The sequence below is a fragment of the Pongo pygmaeus genome, chromosome 1 (genome assembly GCF_028885625.2).
Source record: "Pongo pygmaeus isolate AG05252 chromosome 1, NHGRI_mPonPyg2-v2.0_pri, whole genome shotgun sequence".
NCBI lineage: Eukaryota > Metazoa > Chordata > Mammalia > Primates > Hominidae > Pongo > Pongo pygmaeus.
The window spans coordinates 88,937,089-88,963,602 of NC_072373.2; the positions used below are offsets into that span (position 1 = coordinate 88,937,089).

At 50.5% G+C, this 26,514-nt stretch overlaps 2 protein-coding genes across 11 annotated transcripts; one reads left to right on the forward strand and one right to left on the reverse strand.

Moving 5' to 3' along the window:
* Positions 1-670: 670 nt before the first annotated feature.
* Positions 671-17,760, reverse strand: NDUFS2 (NADH:ubiquinone oxidoreductase core subunit S2). 9 transcript variants are annotated; one of them, XM_063649589.1, is made up of 16 exons: positions 16,913-16,970; positions 13,760-13,907; positions 12,703-13,036; positions 11,653-11,759; positions 8,557-8,747; positions 5,815-5,935; positions 5,533-5,645; positions 5,197-5,271; positions 4,940-5,017; positions 4,715-4,800; positions 4,394-4,513; positions 2,614-2,743; positions 1,601-1,696; positions 1,341-1,424; positions 1,152-1,209; positions 671-912 (listed from the first exon to the last, which is right to left on the reverse strand). In XM_063649589.1, exons 3-16 carry the CDS (start codon positions 12,795-12,797, stop codon positions 875-877), a joined length of 1,392 nt encoding a protein of 463 aa, XP_063505659.1. In that variant the 5' UTR covers positions 12,798-13,036; positions 13,760-13,907; positions 16,913-16,970; the 3' UTR covers positions 671-874. The 9 variants fall into 9 exon arrangements, with proteins under 9 accessions (XP_063505659.1, XP_054359904.1, XP_063505653.1 ...); XM_054503929.2 differs by lacking the exons at positions 13,760-13,907; positions 16,913-16,970 and adding an exon at positions 17,671-17,760; XM_063649583.1 differs by lacking the exon at positions 13,760-13,907 and having other exon boundaries at positions 16,913-17,087.
* ADAMTS4 (ADAM metallopeptidase with thrombospondin type 1 motif 4) lies at positions 16,086-25,393 on the forward strand. Of its 2 annotated transcripts, none has more exons than XM_054503894.2 (9): positions 16,086-17,164; positions 18,277-18,600; positions 18,854-18,986; positions 19,516-19,686; positions 20,920-21,206; positions 21,315-21,501; positions 21,749-21,924; positions 22,894-23,069; positions 23,570-25,393. In XM_054503894.2, exons 1-9 carry the CDS (start codon positions 16,532-16,534, stop codon positions 23,994-23,996), a joined length of 2,514 nt encoding a protein of 837 aa, XP_054359869.1. In that variant the 5' UTR covers positions 16,086-16,531; the 3' UTR covers positions 23,997-25,393. The 2 variants fall into 2 exon arrangements, with proteins under 2 accessions (XP_054359869.1, XP_054359880.1); XM_054503905.2 differs by having other exon boundaries at positions 23,731-24,184.
* Positions 25,394-26,514: the final 1,121 nt, after the last annotated feature.

Here is a 26,514-nt window from a genome sequence, read left to right on the forward strand (position 1 = left end):
CTATATCTGCTATTTTCCACTCCACCTGGTTCAGATTTTTTTTTTTTTTTTTTTGAGACGGAGTCTTGCTCTGTTGCCCAGGCTGGAGTGCAATGCCACCATCTCAGCTCACCGCAACCTCTGCCTCCCGGGTTCAAGCGATTCTCCTCTCTCAGCCTCCTGAGTAGCTGGGATTACAGGCATGCGCCACCATGCCTGGCTAATTTTGTATTTTTAGTAGAGATGGGGTTTCGCCATGTTGATCAGGCTGGTCTTGAACTCCTGATCTCAGGTGATCCATCCGCCTCAGCCTCCCAAAGTGCTGGGATTACAGGCGTGAGCCACTGCGCCCGGCTGGTTCAGAGATTTATCTGTGCTAAACTGCCCGTCAACATTCCCTCAGACCCCACTATAGCCCTTTCCCTCCCAACTTTACCCCACGTCTTGATTTGAGTGGTTTACCAAGTTATGTGGGCACCGAGAAGGTTTGGGCAAGGAGGGAACTGAGGGGAAAGAGGAAACAGGGAATAGAGAAGTGGAAAGGACAAGAGTCAGAGAAGGGGGTGGAGATGAGCAGGAAAAATTGCAAAGACCTGACTGAATCTAACAGGAATGGAGGGTTAATGAACACTCTTAGGTTTACAGTCCGAGTGAAGGACACTAAGATACTGAGACACTAAGATACCATAAGTTTAGGCCTAGGGGCCGCAAAGCGGCTAATTTATTGTAATTTCTCCTTTTTTAGTACATGCACAGAAAGCCTGACAGCCAAGTGTACATGAACGTGTACACACACACACACACACACACACACACACAGAGGCCAATTTCCAGTGAGGGACAGGCTCCACAGAAGAAGCTGATAGGCAGGGGGGATCAAACGCTGCTCCCCTGCTCACCGATCTACTTCTCCAAATACAATATCTTGGGTACCTAGGTGAGAGGATGGAGGAAAAAAGTGGTGTTACTTTATCTTCCTGTTGTGAGGCAAAACAAACAAACAAAAAAAGTGGTGTTACCCAAGATCCAGAACCCATTACTGTGCTCAAAAGATTGAGGACCCGAGTCCATGCCATGGCCTATGGTGAACAGGAAGTGTTCTCTTTCTGTCCCCAGTGGGCGTCCCGAACTCCTTTGTCTAGGATACCTCTACTACACAATAGGCCTCGTACCTATGATGGCAACGACATCTGCCAACATGTGTCCCTTAGACATCTTGTCCAAACTAGCCTAGAGAGATTGAGATGGCAACAATGTTAGGTAAGACTTCCGAGGTGGGAGGAGAAAGAAGAGTTCATAAAAACCTCAACCAAGGTCAGGTTTAATTCATTGGAGTTATAGTTACTGGGATTGATTCTTACCAGATGGGCAAAACCAGGAGCCTTGATCTTGCATCGATAAGGGCGGCTGCTGCCATCAGACACCAGGTACACCCCAAACTCTCCCTGTTCAAGGAAGAAGGTTGGGTGTCTGTATTAACATGAAGAGTATTTTTCTCTGCCAACAAAACCTCTATTAATTCTCCTGTTTTCTCTCTCATTGATGAATGAGCGTTTTGTTAAACATCTATCTTTAGCTACCTACTCTACATATGGTCTTTTCCTTCCCCTCCTCTCCTCACCTTGGGAGCCTCAATGGCAGTATATGTGGCTCCTGGAGGAACTTGGTAGCCCTCAGTATACAACTTAAAGTGATGAATCAGCGACTCCATAGAAGTCTGACGAGAGGAAACAGGGAGCATCAATAAACCATATCCAAACTCTGTCTCCTAGGCCTTCCCCCAGCATAGAAAATAATCTCTACCCTCAGGGAGACTGAAGCCACATGTCAGTCAGTAAGCAGAGAGGATACAGAATAAAACAGGAGAGCTATGGGAGATTAAGAATCTCTTATATGGCTGGGTGCGGTGACTCACGCTTGTAATTCCAGCACTTTGGGAGGCTGAGGTGGGCGGATCAAGAGGTCAGGAGTTTGAGACCAGCCTGGCCAACACAGTGAAACACCATCTCTACTGAAAATACAAAAATTAGCTGGACGTGGTGGTGGGTGCCTGTAATCCCAGTTACTCGGGAGGCTAAGGCAGGAGAATCGCTTGAACCCAGGAGACAGTGGTTGCAGTGAGCCGAGATCATGCCACTGTACTCCAGCCTGGTGAAAGAGTGAGACGCCGTCTCAAAAAAAATAAAAAAATTTAAAAAAATTTAAAAAAACCCGAATCTCTTATTATACAGTGAATTCTCTATAAAAAGAAAACTGAGTTGGGCGTAGTAGCTCACGCCTGTAATCCCAGCACTTTGGGAGGCCAAGGATCACCTGAGGTCAGGAGTTCGAGACCACCCTGACCAACATGGTGAAACCCTGTCTCTACTGAATACAAAAAATTAGCTGGGCGTAGTGGCACATGCCTGTAATTCCAACTACTTGGGCGGCTGAGGCAGAAGAATTGCTTGAACCTGGGAGGTGGAGGTTGCAGTGAGCCGAGATTGCACTCCAGTCTGGGAAATAAGAGTGAAACTCTGTCTCAAAAAAAAAAAAAGAAAGAAAACCGAAAGATAGGATTTAATCCAAGGATACTCCTCCCCAGCCACTGGCCCCTTTCCAACACCCCACACTTTCCCCCTCCCTGCAGCCAACCTTCATCTCTGCTCGCTTAGGTGGAGACACTTTGGCATCATCAACCTTGATCTCCCCAGGAGGCATCTTGTTTAGACACTGTGCGATAATTCTCAGGGACTGGCGCATCTCCTCCACCCGGCACAGGTACCTCAAGAAGATGAGACACAGCAAGAGAAGAACAGTCAGAGGAGCAGGTATGGGGCTAGGAAGGATGCTCTTTGGCCAACCTCAGAAGGGTTAGGTCAACTCTCCCCACTCTTTTCTCCAAGTACAGCATCTCTGCTTGGCTTGGCCACCCATATAAACCCTGTAGTCTTTTTTTTTTTTTTTGAAACAGGGTTTCACAGCTCACCGCAGCCTCGAACTCCTGGGCTCAAATGATCCTCCCATCTCAGTCTCCAGAGTAGCTTGGATTACAGGCGTGCACCACCACATCCGAATATTTTTTGTAGAGACGAGGTTTCACTTTGCTGCCCAGGCTGATCTCCAACTCCTGAGCTCAAGCGACTGCCCGCTTTGGTCTCCCAAAGTGCTAGGATTATAGGCATGAGCCACCAAGCCCAGCCCCCTGTAATCTTTTGCTTCTACTCTTGGGTGCTTCCCCAAACCCTCTCCTTATTTTCTCAGAACATGGCCTGTAGTATTTATTTCTTTAATTACCTCCTTAAGCACTTTTTGGACCACAGAATGGGTGAGAGTCAAATGGACAAACAAAAATATACAGTAGCTACCACGTTCAAAAAATAAAACAGACAAAAAATACACAGTAACAAATCTGACTCAGGGTGAGAAAACAGGAGGAGAATTTGTTTTTGGTTTTTGCTTTTTGTTTTTTTGAGACAGAGTCTCGCTCTGTCGCCCAGGCTGGAATGCAGTGGCTCCATCTCAGCTCACTGCATCCTTCACCTCCCAGGTTCAAGCAATTCTCCTGCCTCAGCCTCCCAAGTAGCTGGACTTACAGGCATGTACCACCACACCCAGCTAATTTTTTGTATTTTTAGTAGAGACGGGGTTTCACCATGTTGGCCAGGCTGGTCTTGAATTCCTGACCTCAAGTGATCCACCCACCTTGGACTCCCAAAGTGCTGGGATTACACACATAAGCCACTGTGCCTGGCCCAGGAGGAGAATCTGAAGCTTAGGATCTACTAGAAAGAACACTGGATCAGGAGGATTCTAGTCTCAACCACTCCTGAAGAATAATCCCAGCTAATCCCTAACTTTTATGCCTCAGCTTTCTCAGCTATAAAATGCAGCCAAAGCTAGCTCCATCTAAGACAAGGATAATGTAAAGATAAAAAGAATTCCACAGGCCAGGTGTGGTGGCTCACGCCTATAATCCCAACAATTTGGGAGGCCGAGGCGGGTAGATCACCTGAGGTCAGGAGCTTGAGACCAGCCTGACCAACGTGGAGGAACCCCGTCTCTACTAAAAATACATAAATTTGCTGAGCGTCGTGGCTCATGCCTGTAATCCCAGCTACTCATGAGGCTGAGGCAGGAGAATCACTTGAACCCAGGAGGCGGAGGTTGCAGTGAGCCGAGATTGCGCCATTGCACTCCAACCTGGGCAACAAGAGCAAAACTCCGTCTCAAAAAAGAAAAAAATAAGTAAGATTCCATATATGTGAAAGTGTTTTGAGAGCAACCTCGTCTAACACACACAAGAGCTCCCACAGACACTGAGAAGTAGGGTAAAGAAGGAAGTGGCAAAGAGAAAAAGAAGGAAGTGGCAAAGAGAAGAATGAGGCAGGGGAAACTAGCTGGAATATCAGCCAAGAAAGGATTGGGGCCTTACCTATCATAGCAGTCCCCTCGAGAACCAACAGGAACATCAAACTCAACCTGGTCGTAAACATCATAGGGCTGGGTCTTCCGCAGGTCCCACTGGATGCCTGAGCCCCGAAGCATCACTCCACTGTAGAGAGCATAATGGGAATAAGGGCCACTCTCCACAAACTAAGTGAGGAGGCTCATTCTTCCTTAGCCTCCCTTGTTGATCCTTCACATTCAGGGTATGACTAGGAGGATGCCAACAAGTCTTCAAAGACAAGATATTAGGCTGGAACTCCCCCACTCCCATCCCCACTCCTAAGGAGAGAAGTCATATTCCCCTCACCTAAAACCATAGTTAAGTGCTTCTTCTGCTGTTACAACCCCAATGTCAATTGTCCGATTTCGCCAGATCCTATTGTTGGTCAGCAACTATTGATCAAGAAAACTGGTGTGTTAATACTCTTCCTCACACTCTTCAAATATCTCTGTATTTCTTTACAACTGGGGAATAAAATCCCACAAGCCCTTCTTGTGGGGGAGAGATTTTTCCCATTGACTCCTAGCTTACCTCCTCCAACTCATCAAGCCGAAGAGAGAAGTTCTTAGAAAACTGATAAATGTCATCCATAAGCCCAAGGGGTAGGTCCTAGAAGTCAAACGGAGGTGCTATTGAATGTGGCATAGCCTCCACTAAGGAGAGCCCTCTCAGCACCCCCTCCCCCAGGGATACAGGTTTGGAGTTTCCATCATCCAGCACTGCCCTCCAGTGGCCACAGGGAAAATAGGCCTGGGCTGGACATTTGGGGAAGCCGGGGACCTGCTCACCTGGTGCACTCCTCCTGGCCGGATATAAGCAGCATGCATCCGGGCTCCAGACACTCGCTCGTAGAACTCAAACATCTTCATAGAACGTGCTGGGAATTAGTGTCAAAGTCCCAGGCCCCCAGGTCCTATGATGGCCTACTCCCCCACCTTCTGCCTTCTTGTGCCCAACCAACCCCTCATGATACAGTTTCCACAAATATAACCCAAGTTAAACATACCTTCTCCCTGTAAATGTTCTCCCATGTTCTCTCTCTTCTTTTAATCTCCTGTCTCCTTTATACCTTCTCTACTTCCTGCACTTCATTCCCTATTCCTATCCTTTCCTCTCGCTCTTACCTTCTCCCTTTCTTCAAACAGCCAGAAGAAAGGGGTCATGGCCCCAAGGTCCAGGGCATGTGTGGTCACAGCCATGATGTGGTTCAACAGCCGTGTGATTTCTCCAAACAGCACTGTGAAGACAAGGAGAAGAAAGGATATAGGAGCCAAGCACTGAGGCGGACAGAAAGGTCTGGGCAGAGCCTGGGGTCTGAACACTAAGCTTGGGTTCAAGGGGGAAGTGGTGGAAAAGACACTATGCTATGCTCACAGTGGGCCGCAGAAAAAGCCGGGGGGACATACCTCGGATCCACTGTGCCCGAGGAGGAGGCCGGATGTTTAGCAGCTTCTCCACAGCTAGAGAATAGGCCTGTTCGTTACACATCATGGACACATAGTCTAGCCGGTCAAAGTATGGAAGGGCCTGGGAGGAGGGAGGAACGTGGGTCACATCTAACAGGCTCAGGAGCCCACAGTCTGGCTGCCTGAAGCCTTGCTCTCAGTGGGCACCAGAAGTTGGTGCTGTATAAGCCTTTCTCGTCTCAGGAGCTCCAAAAAGGCAGGTAAAATATCCCAAAAACCAGTAGTATTCTGGTAAATGTTTAAAAACTGGCTCTCCAAAGTGAGGGAGGACTTTGATTTGTCATGTTTGCCAATTTCCATGGTAAAAATACTCCCACAATGGCCAATTTTAAGTTACCAATATCATGTAACTGAATGCAGCATTGGGAAGAATACCGCAGCATTGGGAAGAATACCACACCATTATACGGTATTTCCACCATACAGACACATTCAAAGCAAATACCTCAAAGGCAGAGCATAGTAAAATGTAAAATAATGAAGTGATGAGCTTTGAATATTTAATCTTACCTTTGCTTTTAGTATAATGTATTAAATCATAAGCTTATATAAATTAATTTCTAACAATGGCTATGTTCAACAACTGGCTCACAAAACTCCTGAAAATGTAACAACTGCACTCTTGCAAGCCAGTATGAGCTAGCTCCAGGATATCACTGTCAAGAGTCCTTGGCCGGGCACATGGCTCACGCCTGTAATCCCAACACTTTGGGAGGCCGAGGCGGGTGGATCACCTGAGGTCGGGAGTTTGAGACCAGCCTGACCAACATGGAGAAACCCCATCTCTACTAAAAATACAAAATTAGCAGGGCGTGGTGGCGCATGCCTGTAATCCCAGCTACTTGGGAGGCTGAGGCAGGAAAATCACTTGAACCCAGGAGGCAGAGGTTGCAGTGAGACAAGATTATGCCACTGCATTCTAGCCTAGGCAACAAGAGCAAAACTCCATCTCAAAAAATAATAAAAATTTTAAAAACTGACATACTGGCCAGGCGCAGTAGCTCACACCTGTAATCCCAGCACTTTGGGAGGCCAAGTCGGGGTGGCTCATGAGGTCAGGAGTTTGAGGCCAGCCTGGCCAACATGGTGAAACCCCATCTCTACTAAAAATATAGAAATTAGCTGGGCGTGGTGGTGGGTACCTGTAATCCCAGCTATTTGGGAGGCTGAGGAACGAGACTGGCTTGAACCTGGGAGGTGGAGTTTGCAGTGAGCCAAGATCGCACTATTGCACTCCAGCCTGGGCAACAAGAGCGAAACTCCGTCTCAAAATAAAAAAAAAAAATTCGCCAGGCATGGTGGTGCATGCCTATAATCCCAGCTACTCCAGGGGCTGAAACAGAATTGCTTAAACTCGGGAGGCAGAGGTTGCAGTGAGCCAAGATCACGCCACTGCACTCCAACCTGGGCGACAGAGTGAGACTCCATTTCAAGGGAAAAAACAAAACAAACAAAAAACCTCAGATACTGAAGGAGAAAGGCAATCAGTCTTAAGAGGATCTGGGAGGGGTTTTTTTTAATCTTTTTTTTTTTTTTTTTTGAGACAAAGTCTTGCTCTGTTGCCCAGGCGCTGGAGTGCAGTAGCACCATCTTGGCTCACTGCAACCTTTGCCTCCCAGGTTCAAGTGATTCTCCTACAGGCGCACACCACCACGTCTGGCTAATTTTTGTATTTTTAGTAGAGATGGGGTTTTGCCTTGTTGGCCAGGCTGGTCTCGAACTCCTGACCTCAAGTAATCCACCTGCTTCGACCTCCCACAGTGCTGGGATTACAGGCGTGAGACACCACCCCTGGCCAGAGTGAGTTATTTAAGGAAGACAGAGCATCAGGTAGAAATGGTCCTTCCTCCTGAATGCTAAAAAGCCAAGTCCTAGCTGTCTGCTGAACCAGCTTCAGCTTCCAGGAAGAGGGTGGAGCTAAGACGCTACTAGCTGGGACAGCCTGTTCTTATTCTGATGTCACTGTGACGGGGGCTAATGCTACAGGGGTTAACCCATAGACTCTGGGACCAGAAACTGTCATCGCCGAAGCTCTCTTGGGGAATCACATTCTAGTCACTGTTCACCCCAACACTGGGCTGGGATCTAAATCCTAATCCTACCATCCTGTTATCAGGACCTTTCTTCATGACAGTAAGAAAAAAACTTCAGATTCCTATTAGAGATCCAACTCCTTCAAATCTGACCTTCATCATTTGGGTTATACAGTTCTCCTAAAAATGGCAAACTCTGTCATAAACCCCCTCTCAGTTGCTCTGACTCATTGAATGTTTTGAAAACAAACGTCGACAGCTGGAAGATACAAGAATCAGCTGTTAAACTTAGCAAACTAATGTCTTTTCTCTTTCCCTGCCCCTAGGGACACTGGCTTTGACGCACTAGTCTAACGTAAGAGCAGGGAAACTGAGGCACTCAAGTAATGGCAAAGGGGCCAGCCAAAAAGTCAGCCAGAGAAAAGCTGAGTATAGCTCCAGCTTCAAAGCACTGCTGCTGAATAAACCAAATCCTAATGACTCAAGCATCCCCTGCCACTTCCCTCCATCCACCCAACCAAGAGTAACCTCAATGGGTTACTCCTCTCAATACCTTCCTCTCCTCACGTTTTAAGGGCAGCAAACTGGCAAAGCCCCAGGCTAAAGCAACCCCAGATCCCGCCAAAAGGCCCCTGTTCACCCCCCACACCTGAAGATAGGTCTTGTATTCAATGAGCTTCTCAGTGCCTCGGTGAAGGAGCCCGATGTGAGGATCACACTTCCGCACCATCTCCCCACTCAATTCCATCACTAGTCGCAGGACACCATGCGCTGCTGGGTGTTGGGGCCCAAAGTTCAGGGTCATGTTCTTCACAATTGTGTCCTTTGGAGGTTCCACATCTGAAAAGAAATAGTTCAGAGCCACATGGTTATTCCCTTGGGATCCCCCAAAAGACAGCAAGGAGTTAGCCTCTCCCTATAGATTTTCTAACTCACCATTCCATACTTTGTTAATTTCCTAATCTCCACTATAACCAGGAAGAGGACCCTTAGATAGGGAAAAGGAAGATCTAAACTTTCTGATGACAGACACTATGAATCTCACTCTATGTCTCCTAGAATACCTTTTTTTTTTTCATGGTTCATAGTCAGTGTGCATAGAATATCTTTTTAATAATAGACAACACTTATATAGCTTTATTATGTGCCAGGCACTACCTTAGGCACTTTAATTGATTTAATTCTTACAACAACTGTTATGAGTAATAGGTACTATCATTATCCCCATTTCATTGGATAAACTGAGGCCATGGAGCTTAAATGACTTTTCCAGGATCATAAAACTAGTAAGTGGCAGAACCAGGATTTTAACCCAGCCTGTTTAGCTCCAGGATCCAAACATCTTAACTACTATGATATACTGCCCTCCAAATGTATCCAATGAATGGCCAACCAGTCAGGAAATGTACACCTAACGCTTACTCCCACTAAATGAACTTTTACCCTCAAGAAGATTACCTTTTTTTTTTTTTTTTTTTTTTGAGACAGAGTCTCACTCTACACCCAGGCTGGAGTGCAGCGGCACCATCTCGGCTCACTGCAACCTCTGCCTGCCAGGTTCAAGCAATTCTCCTGCATCAGCCTTCAGAGTAGCTGGGACTACAGGTGCACACCACCATGCCCACCTAATCTGAAGCTTACAATTTAATTTGGGAAAGAAGTACATGTGAAAAACTAGGAACAGAGGTCACATTTATAAGTAACCAAGAAAGTAGCTTAGCCATTACATTTTTAAAAGAAGGAAAGAACACTGCAAAGACTTCATGTAGGTGGGATCTGAGCTTAAATATAGGAAATGATTTAGATAGCTAGAAGGGAGAAGAGGCATTCCAGGCTATGAAATCAACATGGGCCAAATCTTAAAAACAAGGAAGGAAACATCCGTGGAACTCTTATTGGGACTTCCCAAGAGAGGGATGATAAGTATTGGGACAAAGTAGGGGGTAGTGGTTCAATTATCTGTACATATCATTAATAACAATGAACACTTATAGGGGACTTACATGTGCCAGGCACATGTTATCTCATTTAATCCTTAAAATAATGCTATAAATAGATGCTTTATTCACTGGTAAATTGAGAGTGGAGATTTGAAACCAGAGCCCATCTTTACCACCAAAATTCTTCATGATGGGCTTTGGAGTCTGACAGACCCGAGTACAAATCTGCCTGTGTGTCCTTAACTTTTTTTTTTTTTTTTTTTTGAGACAGTCTTGCACTGTCACCCAGGCTGGAGTGCAATGGCGCGATCTCGGTTCACTGCAACCTCCGCCTCCCAGGTTCAAGCGATTCTCCTGCCTCAGCCTCCTGAGTAGCTAGAAGTACAGGTGCGTGCCACCACGCCTGGCTAATTTCTGTATTTTTAGTAGAGGCGGGGTTTCACCATGTTGGCCAGGCTGGTCTTGAACTCCTGACCTAAGGTGATCCGCCCACCTCGGCCTCCCAAAGTGCTAGGATTACCGGTGTGAGCCACCGCACCCGGCCTTTAATCAAGTTTTAATCTCCCTAGACCATAATTTCCTCACAACTGGGGTAATACTCTCATAAAGCTGTTGTAAAGATTAAACAAAATAATGCATACGAAAATGTTTGGCAAATGGTAAGCACTCAGCTATTGTTACTGTAAGTTTGTGGAAAGTAACTGGAAGCGTCTTTGAAGGTTTTTGAGCAAGAGTATGAATAACATGGTAAAATAATGTTTGGGGAAGATGAAGGTGATGACACTGTATAGGATAGATGGAAAGGGGACAACAACTTTCCCCTTTGGGGAAAACTCAGTGGCAAAAACTCAGTGAATAGACTCCTAAAATAATCAGGGTCTAATACAAGATAAATCTGAATAAGAATGATGGCAATGAAAATTAAAAGGGAGAGATAACCAGATATGAGACATTATGAAAGTACCTACGTGGTTTGATAACTTACTGGACATAGACATGGAGGGCAAGATAAAACAGCCAAAGATGACTAAAAAGTTTCAATCCTGAGGGATTAGGAGAATGAGGGTGCCACTGATCAAAATCAAAAGTCAAAAGGAAGAGCTAGTTTTGATAGGAAAAAAAATGGTTTGTATTCATGTAGGTTTCATTTGGTTACCAACGGGAAAACCACCACCTTGTCTGGAGAGGGAGATAATGTAGTGAACCTGAAATGTATTGAACATGGGAAAAGCTGGCATTAAGATTTAAATTGGTAGGGACTTTTGGGTATTTACTGGGACCCATTCTTTATTTTCTTCTGCAACATCCTTCCTTTCCTTCTCTACTTCACAAATACCTGTTGTTATCACTGTTATGTCTGTTGAATTTCGTGGTGAAAGAAGCAAACAGGATAGGGGCTAAAATTTGCCTAAGACAGAGAGCTCAAGAGCACTTAGAAATCAGCTGGAGGCCAGGCATGGTGGCTCAAGCCTGTATCTCAGCACTTTGGGAGGCTGAGTCGGGAGGATTACCTGAGGCCAGGAGTTTGAAAACAGCCTGGTCAACATAGCAAGACTCTGTCTCTACAAAAGGAAAACTTTCAAAATTAGCCAGTTGTGGTGGCACAGGCCTGTTGTTGCGGCTTTCTGGGGAGGCTGAGACAGAAGGTTGCCTTGAGCCCAGAAGTTCAAGGCTACAGTGAGCCACTTTCACACCACTGCACTCCAGCTAGGGAGACAGAGGGAAACCCTGTCTCAAAAAAAGAAAAGGAAATCAGCTGCGGGCAGGGATGGGTGTGGGTTGGGACAGCAACTCTGGTCACTCACCATTCCAAGGTGGAGGCTTCCAGTGGGCTGTTTCTTTGCTTGGGTACATAACAGCTCCCCCAAACTGCTGTGCCCATTCCACATCTGGCTGCCACTGCCGAACACCTCTGGGGAGTTAAAGACAGATCCTAGACAAAGGGCCTGAACAGTGTTTGGTTCCTGTGTTCCCATTCACTCTCAAGGGGACCCAGGAAGGATGTCCTGGGTTTTTTTTTTTGTTTTTTTTTTTGATACTGGGTTTCACTCTTGTTGCCCATACTGGAGGGCAATGGTGTGATTTTGGCTCACTGAAACCTCCGCCTCCCGGGTTCAAGCGATTCTCCTGCTTCAGCCTCCCAAGTAGCTGAGATTACAGGCATGCGCCACCAAGCCCAGCTAATTTTGTATTTTTAGTAAAGACGGGAGGTGCTCCATTTTGGTCAGGATGGTCTCGAACTCCCGACCTCAGATGATCTGCCCGCCTAGGCCTCCCAAAGTGCTAGGATTACAGGTGTGAGCCACCGCGCCCGGCCAACGTCCTGGATTTTTTAATGCCAAGTCACTGATCTGAAGTTAATGTAGCTTCGGCAAAATAAACTGGAACTCTAGAGGTTCCATTCCTACTAACAAATTATTCCTGGAATAACTCCACCCATCACCCCGGGCATGCAAGGTTGGGATCCTAGCTTCTTCATATTTTCATCATATTGATATTATCAACCAGGTGAATATGATCGTGAGAAAAGTGTTCAAGGTCAACGACAGAGACAGCGAGCATTCTATGGCTCTTTAGCTGAGCTCTACTCAGGTATGACAGGAGAGATGCATTCAAATTATGAAGCTAAAAAGCAGAGTCTCCCACTCCGCTGATTTCACCTCTGCACGAACGAACTCTAGACCCTCTCCCCTCCCTCGCCAGAGTGGGAGCCACTGCATCCCGTAGCCCAAGAAATCAGGGATGGACAATGGGGTCACAGGCTTGGGTTATTATTTTCTTGGGGAGTAAAGCATCCCCAACCTGAGAAACTCTAGCCTTGGAGAAAGTGTGTCGAGGGCTGCCCTCGATCTCACCTGCTGGGCTGAATCGGCAATCGGACTCCAGCCCCAGGCCGCAGCACCTGGGCCGCGACGCCCCGGAGGCCGCCCAAAGCCCTCAGCGCCGCCATCTTACTCCGGCTGCAGACTGCGGGAAGGAGAACCGGGCGGAAGTAACTCCAGCGCGCCTCCTTGTTGGCTTCTCACCTATTCGCACAGTGAAGCCGCCCTCTTGGAAGCTGGCAGGGTCGTTTACCGTCGAACCGACAACATCCGGGTCCTGTGACTCGGCTTCACTTGCGTTTAGATAACAGTGACTGCGGTCATCTTTACTGAGGGCGGTTCCTCCCACAGCTCCTGGCTGGCTTCTCTAGGAGCGAGCAAGGGAAAATTGCCGTTCCTGCGTGGGGCAAATACTTCGTGCTCTCTCGCCGAGCCCGCCTGCGTATCTTGGAAACGCGCGGCGCTTGCTTCCCTACTCCCTTCCGCCTTGGCCGCCCTCCTGCTTTAGTCCTGCTCTCGGATTGTATCTGAGCCCTGCCCTTACAGGGTAGCCCCAGGCTTTGCCAATTACCTTCCCATCACTGAATCCAAAAGACAGGAGTTGGGAAAGCCAGCTAATTTCCAGATGTCATAAATTGAGATTGGAGAAAGGAGCCTAAGTGGGGCTGGGCGGGTCTGAGAGCTCCCGCCAAACCAAAACAAAAAAGAATAGGATGCCAAGGCCGCCGGCATTGGTGGTGCGGAGGGGAGTGTCGGGGTGTGTAGGAGCCACCTCATCCCAGATGGGGGAGTGGAGGTCCTCTGTGGGTGACCCTGACATCCGCCAGGCTTCCCGAACCTACAGGATCACAGACCCAGGAAGCGCCCTTAGAGATGCCTCACACCCCACTTCCGTCTTGCGTCAGCTTCTTTTCCCTAACGTCTTTCTGACCCTGCTATAGCCCTCCTGGGTAATGGCCAACAGCATGGAAATGTAGTAGCACCAGGAGTCTGATCACAATTCTGTATGGACAAAGATTTTTCCAGCCTTAGAGGCTAGTTCCTGTTTTCTCCCTCTGCCTCTAAGCCCAACTCCAGCTGGGCCACCCACCTGTAGAGTTTGTACAACTCTCCAACTCTGAGCCTGGAAAGAGGCCTTCCCCAGATATCCCCTAGACAGGATCCCTGGGACACAGCCCACCAGCAGTGCAGCAGGGTGAGGCAGACAGACCAGGAAGCAGAGACGGAGGAATTCTTCACTGCAGAGAAAGAGGGGAAAGCCAGACTTCTGGCCTGGGAATTGACCTAATGGGAACTGTACCAAAGGGTGGGGCCAGATCCTTAGCTGTGGGAACTGACCAGGATCTGGGCTAGACAAGGCAGCTGCCACAGAGCCAGGGCAGAGGTTTGATCCCTCTGTTGTCCTCATTCCTTGCTCTTTCCCTGGGCCTTGTTTCTGTCTATTGTTGAAACACAGCAAATGTGGCCATGGTGGTGGGGGATGGGAAGGACTGCATTTATTTGCCTTGATCCAGCCTGGGAGAAGTCAGGATAGACTCTGGGCTGCTTGGCCCTGGAGGCAGCTTGAGCTGGGACTGGGGTGGGGGGCTCCTGAGGGGCTGCCTAGGACACTGCAGCTTTTGTGCCTTCTCCTTACTGCCAACACCCCCACACACACTGCTGCAGCCACTCTAAAGCCCTTTGTCTTTCACTGCTTAGTCACCCCCTTTGTCCTCATCTCAAATAGGGGAGTGGAAAGGGGCAGTAGAGTTCTCTGGTGATAGCTCCTCTTGCCCCTGCCCCTTCTGGTCTCCCACCCCTTGTCTGACTCCTCTAGTCCCAGCCCCGTTGGCTTAGAACCAGTGGTGGGTCAAGAGGTGGGTCTGGCAGTCACAAGGGGGTGGGTGATCCAGGAAGTGATAGGCACCAGGGCAGGTATTACCGACCTGAGCAGGAAGGGAGGGGGAAAGGAAGTATTCTGACAGATATGATATGCGGGGGACAGGAGGTGACAAAGCAGAGTGAATAGGGGAATAGAGGCAGGAGGAGGTGGTCCACTTCTGGGAAAGGAAAGAGACTGCTGACTGCACTCTCCTTCCTGGGGATTTCCTGGGGAAACAAGCAGCCAGAGGATGGGGTGAGCAGAAATTGCCCCTACTTCTGAACGCTTCCTTGCCTTGAGAGTTCATACCAGTTCCCTCCTATCCAAAGCCAAAGGAATAATTTGCTTCCTTTCCCTAACACCACCTCTTCCTCCCCAGCCACTTTCCCCACCCCAGGCAATGGATTTCTCCCAGTACCCTAATTTCCCTATATGCACAATGCTGTCTCCACCCTCTCCCTGCCCCAGGGAGAATTAAAAAGAAAAGATTACTAGATATTCCAGGAACCACTGGGTTCTCAGAGCAAGGTGGGGTGGATGGTGGGAGCCAGGTGGGGATTCTCCCAGATTGATACTGAGTGAATCTGGGTTCCTGAGAGCAAGTCTTACCTATGCTGGGGGCTGGCTGACTTGAGGCTGGGGGAGGGTTTAGGGCAGTTGGGAGTGGGTAGGAGCAGGGCCAAAAGCCTGGGGGAAGCTACTGGGAGCTGGGCCAGGGAAATGGGGAGTCAGGAAGTGGGGAGGGGGAACCCTGGGGGGAAATGGAGGCGGAATGGCTGTTCTGGGCTTTGGAGGGGGTGGGTAGTGGTAACTCAGGAAGGGGGATCCTGAGGGAGAGAAGGGACGTTAGAAAAGAGGAGGTGCCACCCTGGATCCGCCTTCTATAAAAGGAAAAGTCGTTAACCCCTCCTGCCTTGTCATCTGCCGCCTCCGTATGTTCATTCCAAGCAGTATCATCCTACCTTTGGGCAGTCAACTCCCTGATAACTGTCTCCTTGCCTCCCCCATTGTTCTGCCTTTTTTACTCTTCCCAGCTGCTCAGTTCTATCCTGAGCCATGTCAAGCTACCTCTTTTCTTTGTTCTTCCCTCTTGATGCCTCCTTACCTGTTCCCTACCCTCTTTTCTCAGGCAGCTCACTCAGTCCCCTCAGCCCTGGAAACCAGCCACTAGGGCCAAAGGGCAGCATGAGGGAGCCTTGAGAAAAGAGAAGCCATGGTAGGTTAGACTATAAGAGCAGGAATTCTCCCAGGACCGTGATCCTATCTGTGCATGCCGGCCAGGCCCTTTCCCTCACTCTCTGCCTCTCCTGGGGCTCTGTCCCACCAAAAAGGGAAAGAGACAGCTGAGGGCTGATTGTGGGGTTTGGGAAAAGGCTATGTCATCAGCTGGCCCAGTGCCTATTATCCATTCGGCTGCTAGAGATTCCCCTCCCCTGGGCAAGTCCCATTTTTTTGGGAAGTGATGATACACCCATCTGAGTCCCACCGGCAGAGCTCAGCTGAGTGGCTTAGAGATCAGCCAATCAATCGCAGAGGCTCACCATGCTTAAAAGAGCTGGCGCGGAGAGAGGCTGGGGAGAACCCACAGGGAGACCCACAGACACATATGCACGAGAGAGACAGAGGAGGAAAGAGACAGAGACAAAGGCACAGCGGAAGAAGGCAGAGACAGGGCAGGCACAGAAGCGGCCCAGACAGAGTCCTACAGAGGGAGAGGCCAGAGAAGCTGCAGAAGACACAGGCAGGGAGAGACAAAGATCCAGGAAAGGAGGGTTCAGGAGGAGAGTTTGGAGAAGCCAGACCCCTGGGCACCTCTCCCAAGCCCAAGGACTAAGTTTTCTCCATTTCCTTTAACGGTCCCCAGCCCTTCTGAAAACTTTGCCTCTGACCTTGGCAGGAGTCCAAGCCCCCAGGCTACAGAGAGGAGCTTTCCAAAGCTAGGGTGTGGAGGACTTGGTGCCCCAGACGGCCTCAGTCCCTCCCAGCTGCAGTACCAGTGCCATGTCCCAGACAGGCTCGCATCCCGGGAGGGGCTTGGCGGGGCGCTGGCTGTGGGGAGCCCAACCCTGCCTCCTGCTCCCCATTGTGCCGCTCTCCTGGCTGGTGTGGCTGCTTCTGCTACTGCTGGCCTCTCTCCTGCCCTCAGCCCGGCTGGCCAGCCCCCTCCCCCGGGAGGAGGAGATCGTGTTTCCAGAGAAGCTCAACGGCAGCGTCCTGCCTGGCTCGGGCGCCCCTGCCAGGCTGTTGTGCCGCTTGCAGGCCTTTGGGGAGACGCTGCTACTAGAGCTGGAGCAGGACTCCGGTGTGCAGGTCGAGGGGCTGACAGTGCAGTACCTGGGCCAGGCACCTGAGCTGCTGGGTGGAGCAGAGCCTGGCACCTACCTGACTGGCACCATCAATGGAGATCCGGAGTCGGTGGCATCTCTGCACTGGGATGGGGGAGCCCTGTTAGGCGTGTTACAATATCGGGGGGCTGAACTCCACCTCCAGCCCCTGGAGGGAGGCACCCCTAACTCCGCTGGGGGACCTGGGGCTCACATCCTACGCCGGAAGAGTCCTGCCAGCGGTCAAGGTCCCATGTGCAACGTCAAGGCTCCTCTTGGAAGCCCCAGCCCCAGACCCCGAAGAGCCAAGGTAGGCATCTCTGGAGTCTGTGTCCTGCGGTGTCCTCCCGCCATGTCTGTCCTACTGACCCCTATTCACCCTCTCTCCACCCACTTCCACTTCTGGCCATTCTGCTTCCCTCCCTTCTGCCTGCCTTTCCTCTCTCCATGAGCCTCCTTTCTTGGTAAGGCTCAGACCTCTCCCCTTCACCCTTCTCCTAGCCAGACCCACCGAGGGTTCTCAGAGGTGGGTCACAGACTCTGGGCTGGGAATAACTGCTCCCCCTCCCCACCCCACCCCTTCCTGGCCATGGCATCTCCTACTGACACAGTCCCCAGCAGTAAAGGTCTCCTAACAGTCCCTTGGCCTTGGCTCTTTTCTCTGCTCCAAATTTGATTTTCACCCCCCACTCCCAGCTAAAGGAGTGAGGTTTGAGGCCCTAGGGCTTGGTGTCTGGCTTCTGATGCTGCCTTTAAATCACTGTGGCAAACCGCAAACTAGGGCAGGAGTGGCAAGAGAGGGAGGGTGTCCCATACCTCTTTCTGGTCAATCCCCTTCCCACACTGTGGCCGGACTGCGAGGCTGCCTGAGGCTCCATCCTTTCCTCCCTCCCACTCTGGTCTCCCCCTTCTTCCCTTCCCTCCTCCCTCCTCCCTCTCTAGCTTTAATCCAGACCAGACGCTCCCTCCACACCCGCCACGCTGAGCTCTGGCCCTGGCCCTAGCTGCTGACTGAATCGTTCCTCCAACCACACAGGGCAGACACGTTGCAGCCCAGCCCTCTAGCCCTGGTCCCATAGGCCCCAGCCACACTCAGGCCTGGAGAACCCCAAAGTCCCTCCTGACGGCAGTCCAGGCTGCCTTCACCTCTGGGGCTCCCGCAGCCCTGGGATGTGGCGTCCCCTTCTCCTCCCCTTCTTAGAACCAGCTGCTGACTCCTCAGAGTTACCACAAAAGCCCTGAGATTTGGCGTTGGGGGAAGGGCCCAACCAAGACCTGCCAGGAGTCAGGAATCCTGTGGGGTGTGTGGGGCCCAGCTGACTATGCTGAGTTCCAGACCCAGAAAGTGAGGGATTGGAGAATCGACCGACCCATGGGTCTGAGAGGCTATTTCAGGATCTTCTTCTCCCTTTTTCTCTCCAGCGCTTTGCTTCACTGAGTAGATTTGTGGAGACACTGGTGGTGGCAGATGACAAGATGGCCGCATTCCATGGTGCAGGGCTAAAGCGCTACCTGCTAACAGTGATGGCAGCAGCGGCCAAGGCCTTTAAGCACCCAAGCATCCGCAATCCTGTCAGCTTGGTGGTGACTCGGCTAGTGATCCTGGGGTCAGGCGAGGAGGGGCCCCAAGTGGGGCCCAGTGCTGCCCAGACCCTGCGCAGCTTCTGTGCCTGGCAGCGGGGCCTCAACACCCCTGAGGACTCGGACCCTGACCACTTTGACACAGCCATTCTGTTCACCCGTCAGGTGAGGCCCCAGTCAGCACCGCAGGCTATGCACTGCACAATTCTAAGAAGCGCCACTACATAGACTATGATGCAAATGATGTTCCTGGAGTTGTGTGACATGGTGCCTTGCCCCAGCCACACTACCATGTGTGGCTACCTAGGCCCTGACAGTGCTGGGTCCTCAGTGCCCAGGTCCCCGGGAATCTGGATCTCAACCCAATGGACCCAGGTGTCTTGGCTCTCTATGCACCTTCTATGATCCCTCTCCACAGGACCTGTGTGGAGTCTCCACTTGCGACACGCTGGGTATGGCTGATGTGGGCACCGTGTGTGACCCAGCTCGGAGCTGTGCTATTGTGGAGGATGATGGGCTCCAGTCAGCCTTCACTGCTGCTCATGAACTGGGTAAAGTGGGGGTAGATGAGAAAGGTATTAGGGAGGAGAAGGTGGGGGAGGGGGTAGCAAGTTCACCACAGTGTCAATGGGGGTCCCAAGGTATTCTTCCCCCAGGCCTAGGTATAGGGCTATTACTCCTCTCTGCTCCAGGTGTAGACATACGTTTACATTTTTCTATTAAATAAATTAGTTGGTTGAAACTACTGTGAACTCTCTCTCTCTCTCTCTCTGTGTGTGTGTGTGTGTGTGTATTTGGAGGGGGAGTCAGAGAGACAATGGGTGGGGTCACAGTTGGGAATGCTGGCTATAAGGAAAAGTGGGTAGGGAGGGACCCTGAGTATATTTTGGGGAAGAGGAGACAGAGAAAGAGACAGGGCTACATACTGGGAGCCCTGAGAGTACCATAAAGGAAGGGACTGGGGGCAGAGTGAGGTGGGTAATGGATCTGATCACCCACAGCTGCAGCAGATTTATGATGGAGTCCCTCAGGGCATGGGGAAGGGACCCTCAGATCCTATCAGGGCCTTTGCTCCCACAGGTCATGTCTTCAACATGCTCCATGACAACTCCAAGCCATGCATCAGTTTGAATGGGCCTTTGAGCACCTCTCGCCATGTCATGGCCCCTGTGATGGCTCATGTGGATCCTGAGGAGCCCTGGTCCCCCTGCAGTGCCCGCTTCATCACTGACTTCCTGGACAATGGCTATGGTAAGCAGATGGCACTTACCTTTCCCTGAGTAGCACTCAATTCCTGTCCTCCAGGGCACTCTCACTTCCGCTGCATTCTGCATGGACCAAATTGCCTCCCCCAAGTGTGCTTCCTCTGCAGTGTGGGAAGGGGTGAGAAATGCTGCTGTCTTTGTGTAGTTCTCACTTCCTCCCAGAATAAATAGCATAGCTAGAGGTGGCGAATTTTGGCTCAGTAGAATTAGAACTGACTTTCTGAGGGCCAGAACTGTCCACCACTGGAATGGGCTGGCTGTGAAGGAGGTGATTACCTTGTCACGCAGTGAGGTATGCAAGAATAGCAGGATGACTGCCACTAGGCAGAGATGTTGATGAGAAGCAAACTCAAATATTCTATAGTTGGTTAGAATAGGCAGAACTGAGTTCCTATCCTTATTCTGTGTTTTTAATTTTTTTTTAAATACAGATGAGGTCTCACTGTGTTGCCTAGGCTGGTCTCAAACTCCCAGGCTCAAGCAGTCCTCCCACCTCAGCCTTCCAAAATGCTGGGATTACAGACATTGAGCCACCATGCCTGGCCTCTTATTCTGTTCTTTAAGCAGGTGTAGACGTGTGACTGTAAGTTACTTCACCTCTCTGTGTTTGTAGTGGATATGTCAGATAAGTATAATAGCGGTACCTATCTCATAGGTATTTGCCATGATTAAATACGTGCTGGTCAAGCATTTAGCCAATGCTCATCTCATAATAAGCATCCAATAAACTATAGCTGCCCATTAAAGCCTTTTACAGAGCTAGGCACAGTGGCTTACACCTGTAATCCCAATGCTTTGGGAGGCTAAGGTGGGAGGATTGCTTGAGACCAGGAGTTTGAGATTAGCCTGGACAACATGGCAAGACCTTATCACTATAAAAAATTCCAAAAAATTAGCTGGACATGGCACATGCCTGTAATCCCAGCTACTCAGGAGCCCAAGGCAGGAAGTTTGCTTGAGCCCAGAAGTTTGAGGCTATAGTGAGCCATGATCATGCCACTGTACTGCAGCCTGAGTGACAGAGCAAGACTCTGTCTCAGAAAAAAAAAAAAAAAGTAATTAAAATAAAAATTATAAATAAAAAAATTTAAATCCTCTTATAGTCCTAGGATTGTTTTTCTAGGCTCCATCAGGCCCCAGGGAGCCTAAGCTTTCTGCTGGCAATCCTGAATGCTCCCCTCAGCCCGTTGCTGACTTTGTGCCCCAACCCCCTTCCCAGGGCACTGTCTCTTAGACAAACCAGAGGCTCCATTGCATCTGCCTGTGACTTTCCCTGGCAAGGACTATGATGCTGACCGCCAGTGCCAGCTGACCTTCGGGCCTGACTCACGCCATTGTCCACAGCTGCCGCCGCCCTGTGCTGCCCTCTGGTGCTCTGGCCACCTCAATGGCCATGCCATGTGCCAGACCAAACACTCGCCCTGGGCCGATGGCACGCCCTGCGGGCCCGCACAGGCCTGCATGGGTGGTCGCTGCCTCCACATGGACCAGCTCCAGGACTTCAATGTGAGATCCTAGGGCAGGGGTGGGGTAAAGGGCCCGGGGGTGTGGGGACTGGCCCTAAGCCCGGGAGAGAGTTCACTTATGCCCCACTTCCATTCTGTGCCTTTGCAGATTCCACAGGCTGGTGGCTGGGGTCCCTGGGGACCATGGGGCGACTGCTCTCGGACCTGTGGGGGTGGTGTCCAGTTCTCCTCCCGAGACTGCACGAGGCCTGTCCCCCGGAATGGTGGCAAGTACTGTGAAGGCCGCCGTACCCGCTTCCGCTCCTGCAACACTGAGGACTGCCCAACTGGCTCAGGTGAGGAGTAGGGGGGATGGGAGCCCTTCGGAGGGGACAGTAGAGCAGGAAGGACTGTCCCTTAAGTGCAAGACCAAGGGGGTGTTGATTCCCCTGCTGTTGTGGGGAGTGCCTTTAACCTCTGGGAATTGTCCATGGCCGTCTGCAGGGAAGAACAGAGCTGTGCTCTCTAGAGCTCTCAGGGGTTGGGTGGAGGGATGTGGGGTGATGTGAGGAAGGAGGGGCTCTGACTGTTTTACCCCTCCAGCCCTGACCTTCCGTGAGGAGCAGTGTGCTGCCTACAACCACCGCACCGACCTCTTCAAGAGCTTCCCAGGGCCCATGGACTGGGTTCCTCGCTACACAGGCGTGGCCCCCCAGGACCAGTGCAAACTCACCTGCCAGGCCCGGGCACTGGGCTACTACTATGTACTGGAGCCACGGGTGAGGGTCAGGACACCCCCAGGCCCTGTCTATGGTCACACACACCCCCAGTGCTTCCTCTGCTTTCTGATGACAAAGATCCCCCAAAGTAACCCTGTTCCCACAGCCACGCCAGCCCAGTCCAGGATCCCACTCAGACTTATCTGTACATGGGTATCAGGAAAACGAGCCCCAGACTCCAGATATGTGGCCAATAGGTCCCTCTAGCCTATCCTATTTCCCGTGGTTTCTTTTCCTCTGACTCCCCATCTTCTAGTGCTGCATTTGGTGAGAATCGAATGTGTGGCCTTTGGGGCAAGTCCTTGACCCCTCTTCCATGGGCTCCTCTGTCAAATTATAGTGGTGGCCTCATTCAGCTCCTGGACAGCCAGTCCCTCAATGGACAGGCCTCCTGGAGATGACTGAAGTCCCTACACTCCCTCTCTGTGATAGGGTGGTGGGTTGAAGGCTGCACGAAGAAAAACAAGCCCTAGCAGCATTTTGCTCCATTCTCCCCAGCCTGAGAATTTCTACAGGCTGGCTGCCCTCTAGCGTCCATTTAGGGACAGTGCCATCAAGGTTTAGGGCTTGGTGCTGGGACCAGACAGACTGCACTTCCCATCTTGGCTCCTCTGCTTGCCATTTGTGTGGCTTTTGGACAGGTTCTTTAACTTTTCTAAACCTCAACGTTCTATCCCTAAAAACCTCAAATAGTGGTGGTGAGATTTACGTTTGTGTTTGTAAAACACTTAGCATGCTGCCTGATTCATACTCAGTGCTCTGAAAATGCTGGCTAGATGTTATATGTGATAATAATTATTATTGTTATGATTATCACCCACATGGTGGCTGGCACTCACCCATCTACATCCCCTACTTCATCCAACTTTTCCGACATTGCTTCCCTGATGAGACATGGGTCTTGTTTGATTTACCAACCCCTTTTGACTTAGGAGGAACCTTTGGCATTGTTCTTTCTCTTTTCCTCAGGTGGTAGATGGGACCCCCTGTTCCCCGGACAGCTCCTCGGTCTGTGTCCAGGGCCGGTGCATCCATGCTGGCTGTGACCGCATCATTGGCTCCAAGAAGAAGTTTGACAAGTGCATGGTGTGCGGAGGGGACGGTTCTGGCTGCAGCAAGCAGTCAGGCTCCTTCAGGAAATTCAGGTTCTTTCACCATCATTCCTCCCTCTACCTTCCTGGACATTCTGGGTCCTGGTGATGCAGAGGGGAAGTCAGCACTGTTTCCACTCTCGAAGAGCTCACAGTCTAGCGGGAGACAGACGAGTAGGCAGCTACAGTGCGGTGTCCCGTGTATTCATCCGAGGTCGGAACAGGGTGTTGTGAGTGCCCTTGTGGGCATCAGGGAAGGCTTCCTTGGAGGTGACCTCTGAGCTGAGTCTCAGAAGGAGGGTAGGAATTAGACAGGTACCAAGGAAGTGGGGCTTGGAAGGGCACCTCAGTAAGGGGGCAGTGGGTGTAAAGGTCCAGAGATAAGAGGCAGTAGGGCACATGTGCATGTAGCTCTGATCCAGACTGAACAGCTCACATAGGATTGGGTGACAACCATCTACACACATGTACACACATACAGTCACATAAACACAGCTCAGAAGACTGAGGGGATTCAGGTGATCCTGAGCTCCCCGTCTACTCCTTCCACACAGGTACGGATACAACAATGTGGTCACTATCCCCACGGGGGCCACCCACATTCTTGTCCGGCAGCAGGGAAACCCTGGCCACCGGAGCATCTACTTGGCCCTGAAGCTGCCAGATGGCTCCTATGCCCTCAATGGTGAATACACGCTGATGCCCTCCCCCACAGATGTGGTACTGCCTGGGGCAGTCAGCTTGCGCTACAGCGGGGCCACTGCGGCCTCAGAGACACTGTCAGGCCACGGGCCACTGGCCCAGCCTTTGACACTGCAAGTCCTAGTGGCTGGCAACCCCCAGGACGCACGCCTCCGATACAGCTTCTTCGTGCCCCGGCCGACCCCTTCAACGCCACACCCCACTCCCCAGGACTGGCTGCACCGAAGAGCACAGATTCTGGAGATCCTTCGGCGGCGCCCCTGGGTGGGCAGGAAATAACCTCACTATCCCGGCTGCCCTTTCTGGGCACCGGGGCCTCGGACTTAGCTGGGATAAAGAGAGAGCTTCTGTTGCTGCCTCATGCTAAGACTCAGTGGGGAGGGGCTGTGGGCGTGAGACCTGCCCCTCCTCTCTGCCCTAATGCGCAGGCTGGCCCTGCCCTGGTTTCCTGCCCTGGGAGGCAGTGAAGGGTTAGTGGATGGAAGGGGCTGACAGACAGCCCTCCATCTAAACTGCCCCCTCTGCCCTGCGGGTCACAGGAGGGAGGGGGAAGGCAGGGTGGGCCTGGGCCCCAGTTGTATTTATTTAGTATTTATTCACTTTTATTTAGCACCAGGGAAGGGGACAAGGACTAGGGTCCTGGGGAACCTGACCCCTGACCCCTCATAGCCCTCACCCTGGGGCTAGAAAATCCAGGGTGGTGGTGATAGGTGTAAGTGGTGTGTGTATGTGTGTGTGTGTGTGTGTGAAAATGTGTGTGTGCTTATGTATGAGGTACAACCTGTTCTGCTTTCCTCTTCCTGAATTTTATTTTTTGGGAAAAGAAAAGTCAAGGGTAGGGTGGGCCTTCAGGGAGTGAAGGATTATCTTTTTTTTTTCTTTCTTTCTTTTTTTTTTTTTTTTTTTGAGACAGAATCTCGCTCTGTCGCCCAGGCTGGAGTGTGATGGCACAATCTCGGCCCACTGCATCCTCCGCCTCCCGGGTTCAAGTGATTCTCATGCCTCAGCCTCCTGAGTAGCTGGGATTACAGGCTCCTGCCACCACGCCCGGCTAATTTTTGTTTTGTTTTGTTTTGTCTGGAGACAGAGTCTCGCTGTTGTCACCAGGGCTGGAATGATTTCAGCTCACTGCAACCTTCACCACCTGGGTTCCAGCAATTCTCCTGCCTCAGCCTCCCGAGTAGCTGAGATTACAGGCACCTACCACCACGCCTGGCTAATTCTTGTATTTTTAGTAGAGATGGAGTTTCACCATGTTGGCCAGGCTGGTCTTGAACTCCTGACCTCAGGTGATCCACCCACCTTCATCTCTCAAAGTGTTGGGATTACAGGCGTGAGCCACTGCGCCTGGCCACGCCCAACTAATTTTTGTATTTTTAGTAGAGACAGGGTTTCACCATGTTGGCCAGGCTGCTCTTGAACTCCTGACCTCAGGTAATCCACCTGCCTCGGCCTCCCAAAGTGCTGGGATTACAGGTGTGAGCCACCACGCCCGGTACATATTTTCTAAATTGAATTCTGCTATTTATGTGATCCTTTTGGAGTCAGACAGATGTGGTTGCATCCTAACTCCATGTCTCCGAGCATTAGATTTCTCATTTGCCAATAATAATACCTCCCTTAGAAGTTTGTTGTGAGGATTAAATAATGTAAATAAAGAACTAGCATAACGCTCAGCATCTAGTAAGTGCTCAACAAATGGCAGCTGCTGTTACTTACTATTATCAAATTTCTGTCCACGTCCACTCTCCATATGCACTTGAAGGTGGCAAAGATCCACATCCATGGTGCCTGCCTTTATCCTCAGGGTCCGTTCCTTTGGTTGGCAGACCCCTATCCTGGGTTCTGAGGGACCAACAGAGAAAGGAAAATTCCACCCCTCACCTCTGGAGGTTCCCAATCACAGGAAGGAGACATAGTAAGCACGTGGCTACAAATACAATTGACAAGAACATGAAGGTGCAGGATAACAAGAACAAATAACAAGAACAACTGCATCAACACAAATGAGTGCTTAGTAATAAGGTTGATAGTTGAGGGGTCTGGGTTTCACAACAGTAGAAAGAGCACTGGAGTGGGAGCCAGCGGGTCTGGATTCGATTTGGGGCTCGGCGTCTTATTAGCTGGGTGGTGTTGGGTAAGTCACTGATGCTAAGCCTTAGATTGCTCATATGGGACTAACAGTATCTACTCCCACAGAGTTGTTCTGGGAACAAATGCTAGAATATTTTCAAAATAGTAAAGGTTATAGTCATGGCCATGTGAGAGGTTACCCCTGTGACTACCTGAAGATGGAACAGAGTCTCCAGAATCTGCCAGTGTAAACCCAGCAGAATGCCTAGAAGATGTGAGATTAGAATAAAATTTCATAAAACAAAAACAGCTGGGCATGGTGGCTCACACCTGTAATCCCAGCACTTTGGGAGGCCGAGGTAGGTGGATCATGAGGTCAGGAGATTGAGACCGACCATCCTGGCTACCACAGTGAAACCCCGTGTCTACTAAAAATACAAAAAAAAAAAAAAAAAAAAAATTAGCCAGGCATGGTGACAAGTGCCTATAGTCCCAGCTACTTGGGAGACTGAGGCAGGAGAATGGCATGAACACGGGAGGCAGAGCTTGCAGTGAGCCGAGATTGCGCCGCTGCACTCCAGCCTGGGAGACAGAGCGAGACTCGTCTCGAAACAAAAACAAAAACAAAAACAGGATATGGTTTGGCAGGAAATAGGCAAGAAGGCAAAAAGAATAACCCGTAAAAGGATCTGAGGTGAGGGAGCCAGGTGCCCCAAAATGGCAG

Coding starts and splice junctions, on each gene's coding strand:
- ADAMTS4 (XM_054503905.2), top strand. CDS start 16,532: ATGTCCCAGACAGGCTCGCATCCCGGGAGGGGCTTGGCGGGGCGCTGG. Junction 21,207..21,314: donor ACCAGCTCCAGGACTTCAAT/GTGAGATCCTAG, acceptor GTGCCTTTGCAG/ATTCCACAGGCTGGTGGCTG. Junction 23,070..23,730: donor GGCTCCTTCAGGAAATTCAG/GTTCTTTCACCA, acceptor CCTCCCCCACAG/ATGTGGTACTGCCTGGGGCA.
- NDUFS2 (XM_054503929.2), bottom strand. CDS start 12,797: ATGGCGGCGCTGAGGGCTTTGGGCGGCCTCCGGGGCGTCGCGGCCCAG. Junction 5,646..5,814: donor TCGGGCACAGTGGATCCGAG/GTATGTCCCCCC, acceptor TTGTCTTCACAG/TGCTGTTTGGAGAAATCACA. Junction 4,514..4,714: donor GCACTTAACTATGGTTTTAG/GTGAGGGGAATA, acceptor TGCTCTCTACAG/TGGAGTGATGCTTCGGGGCT.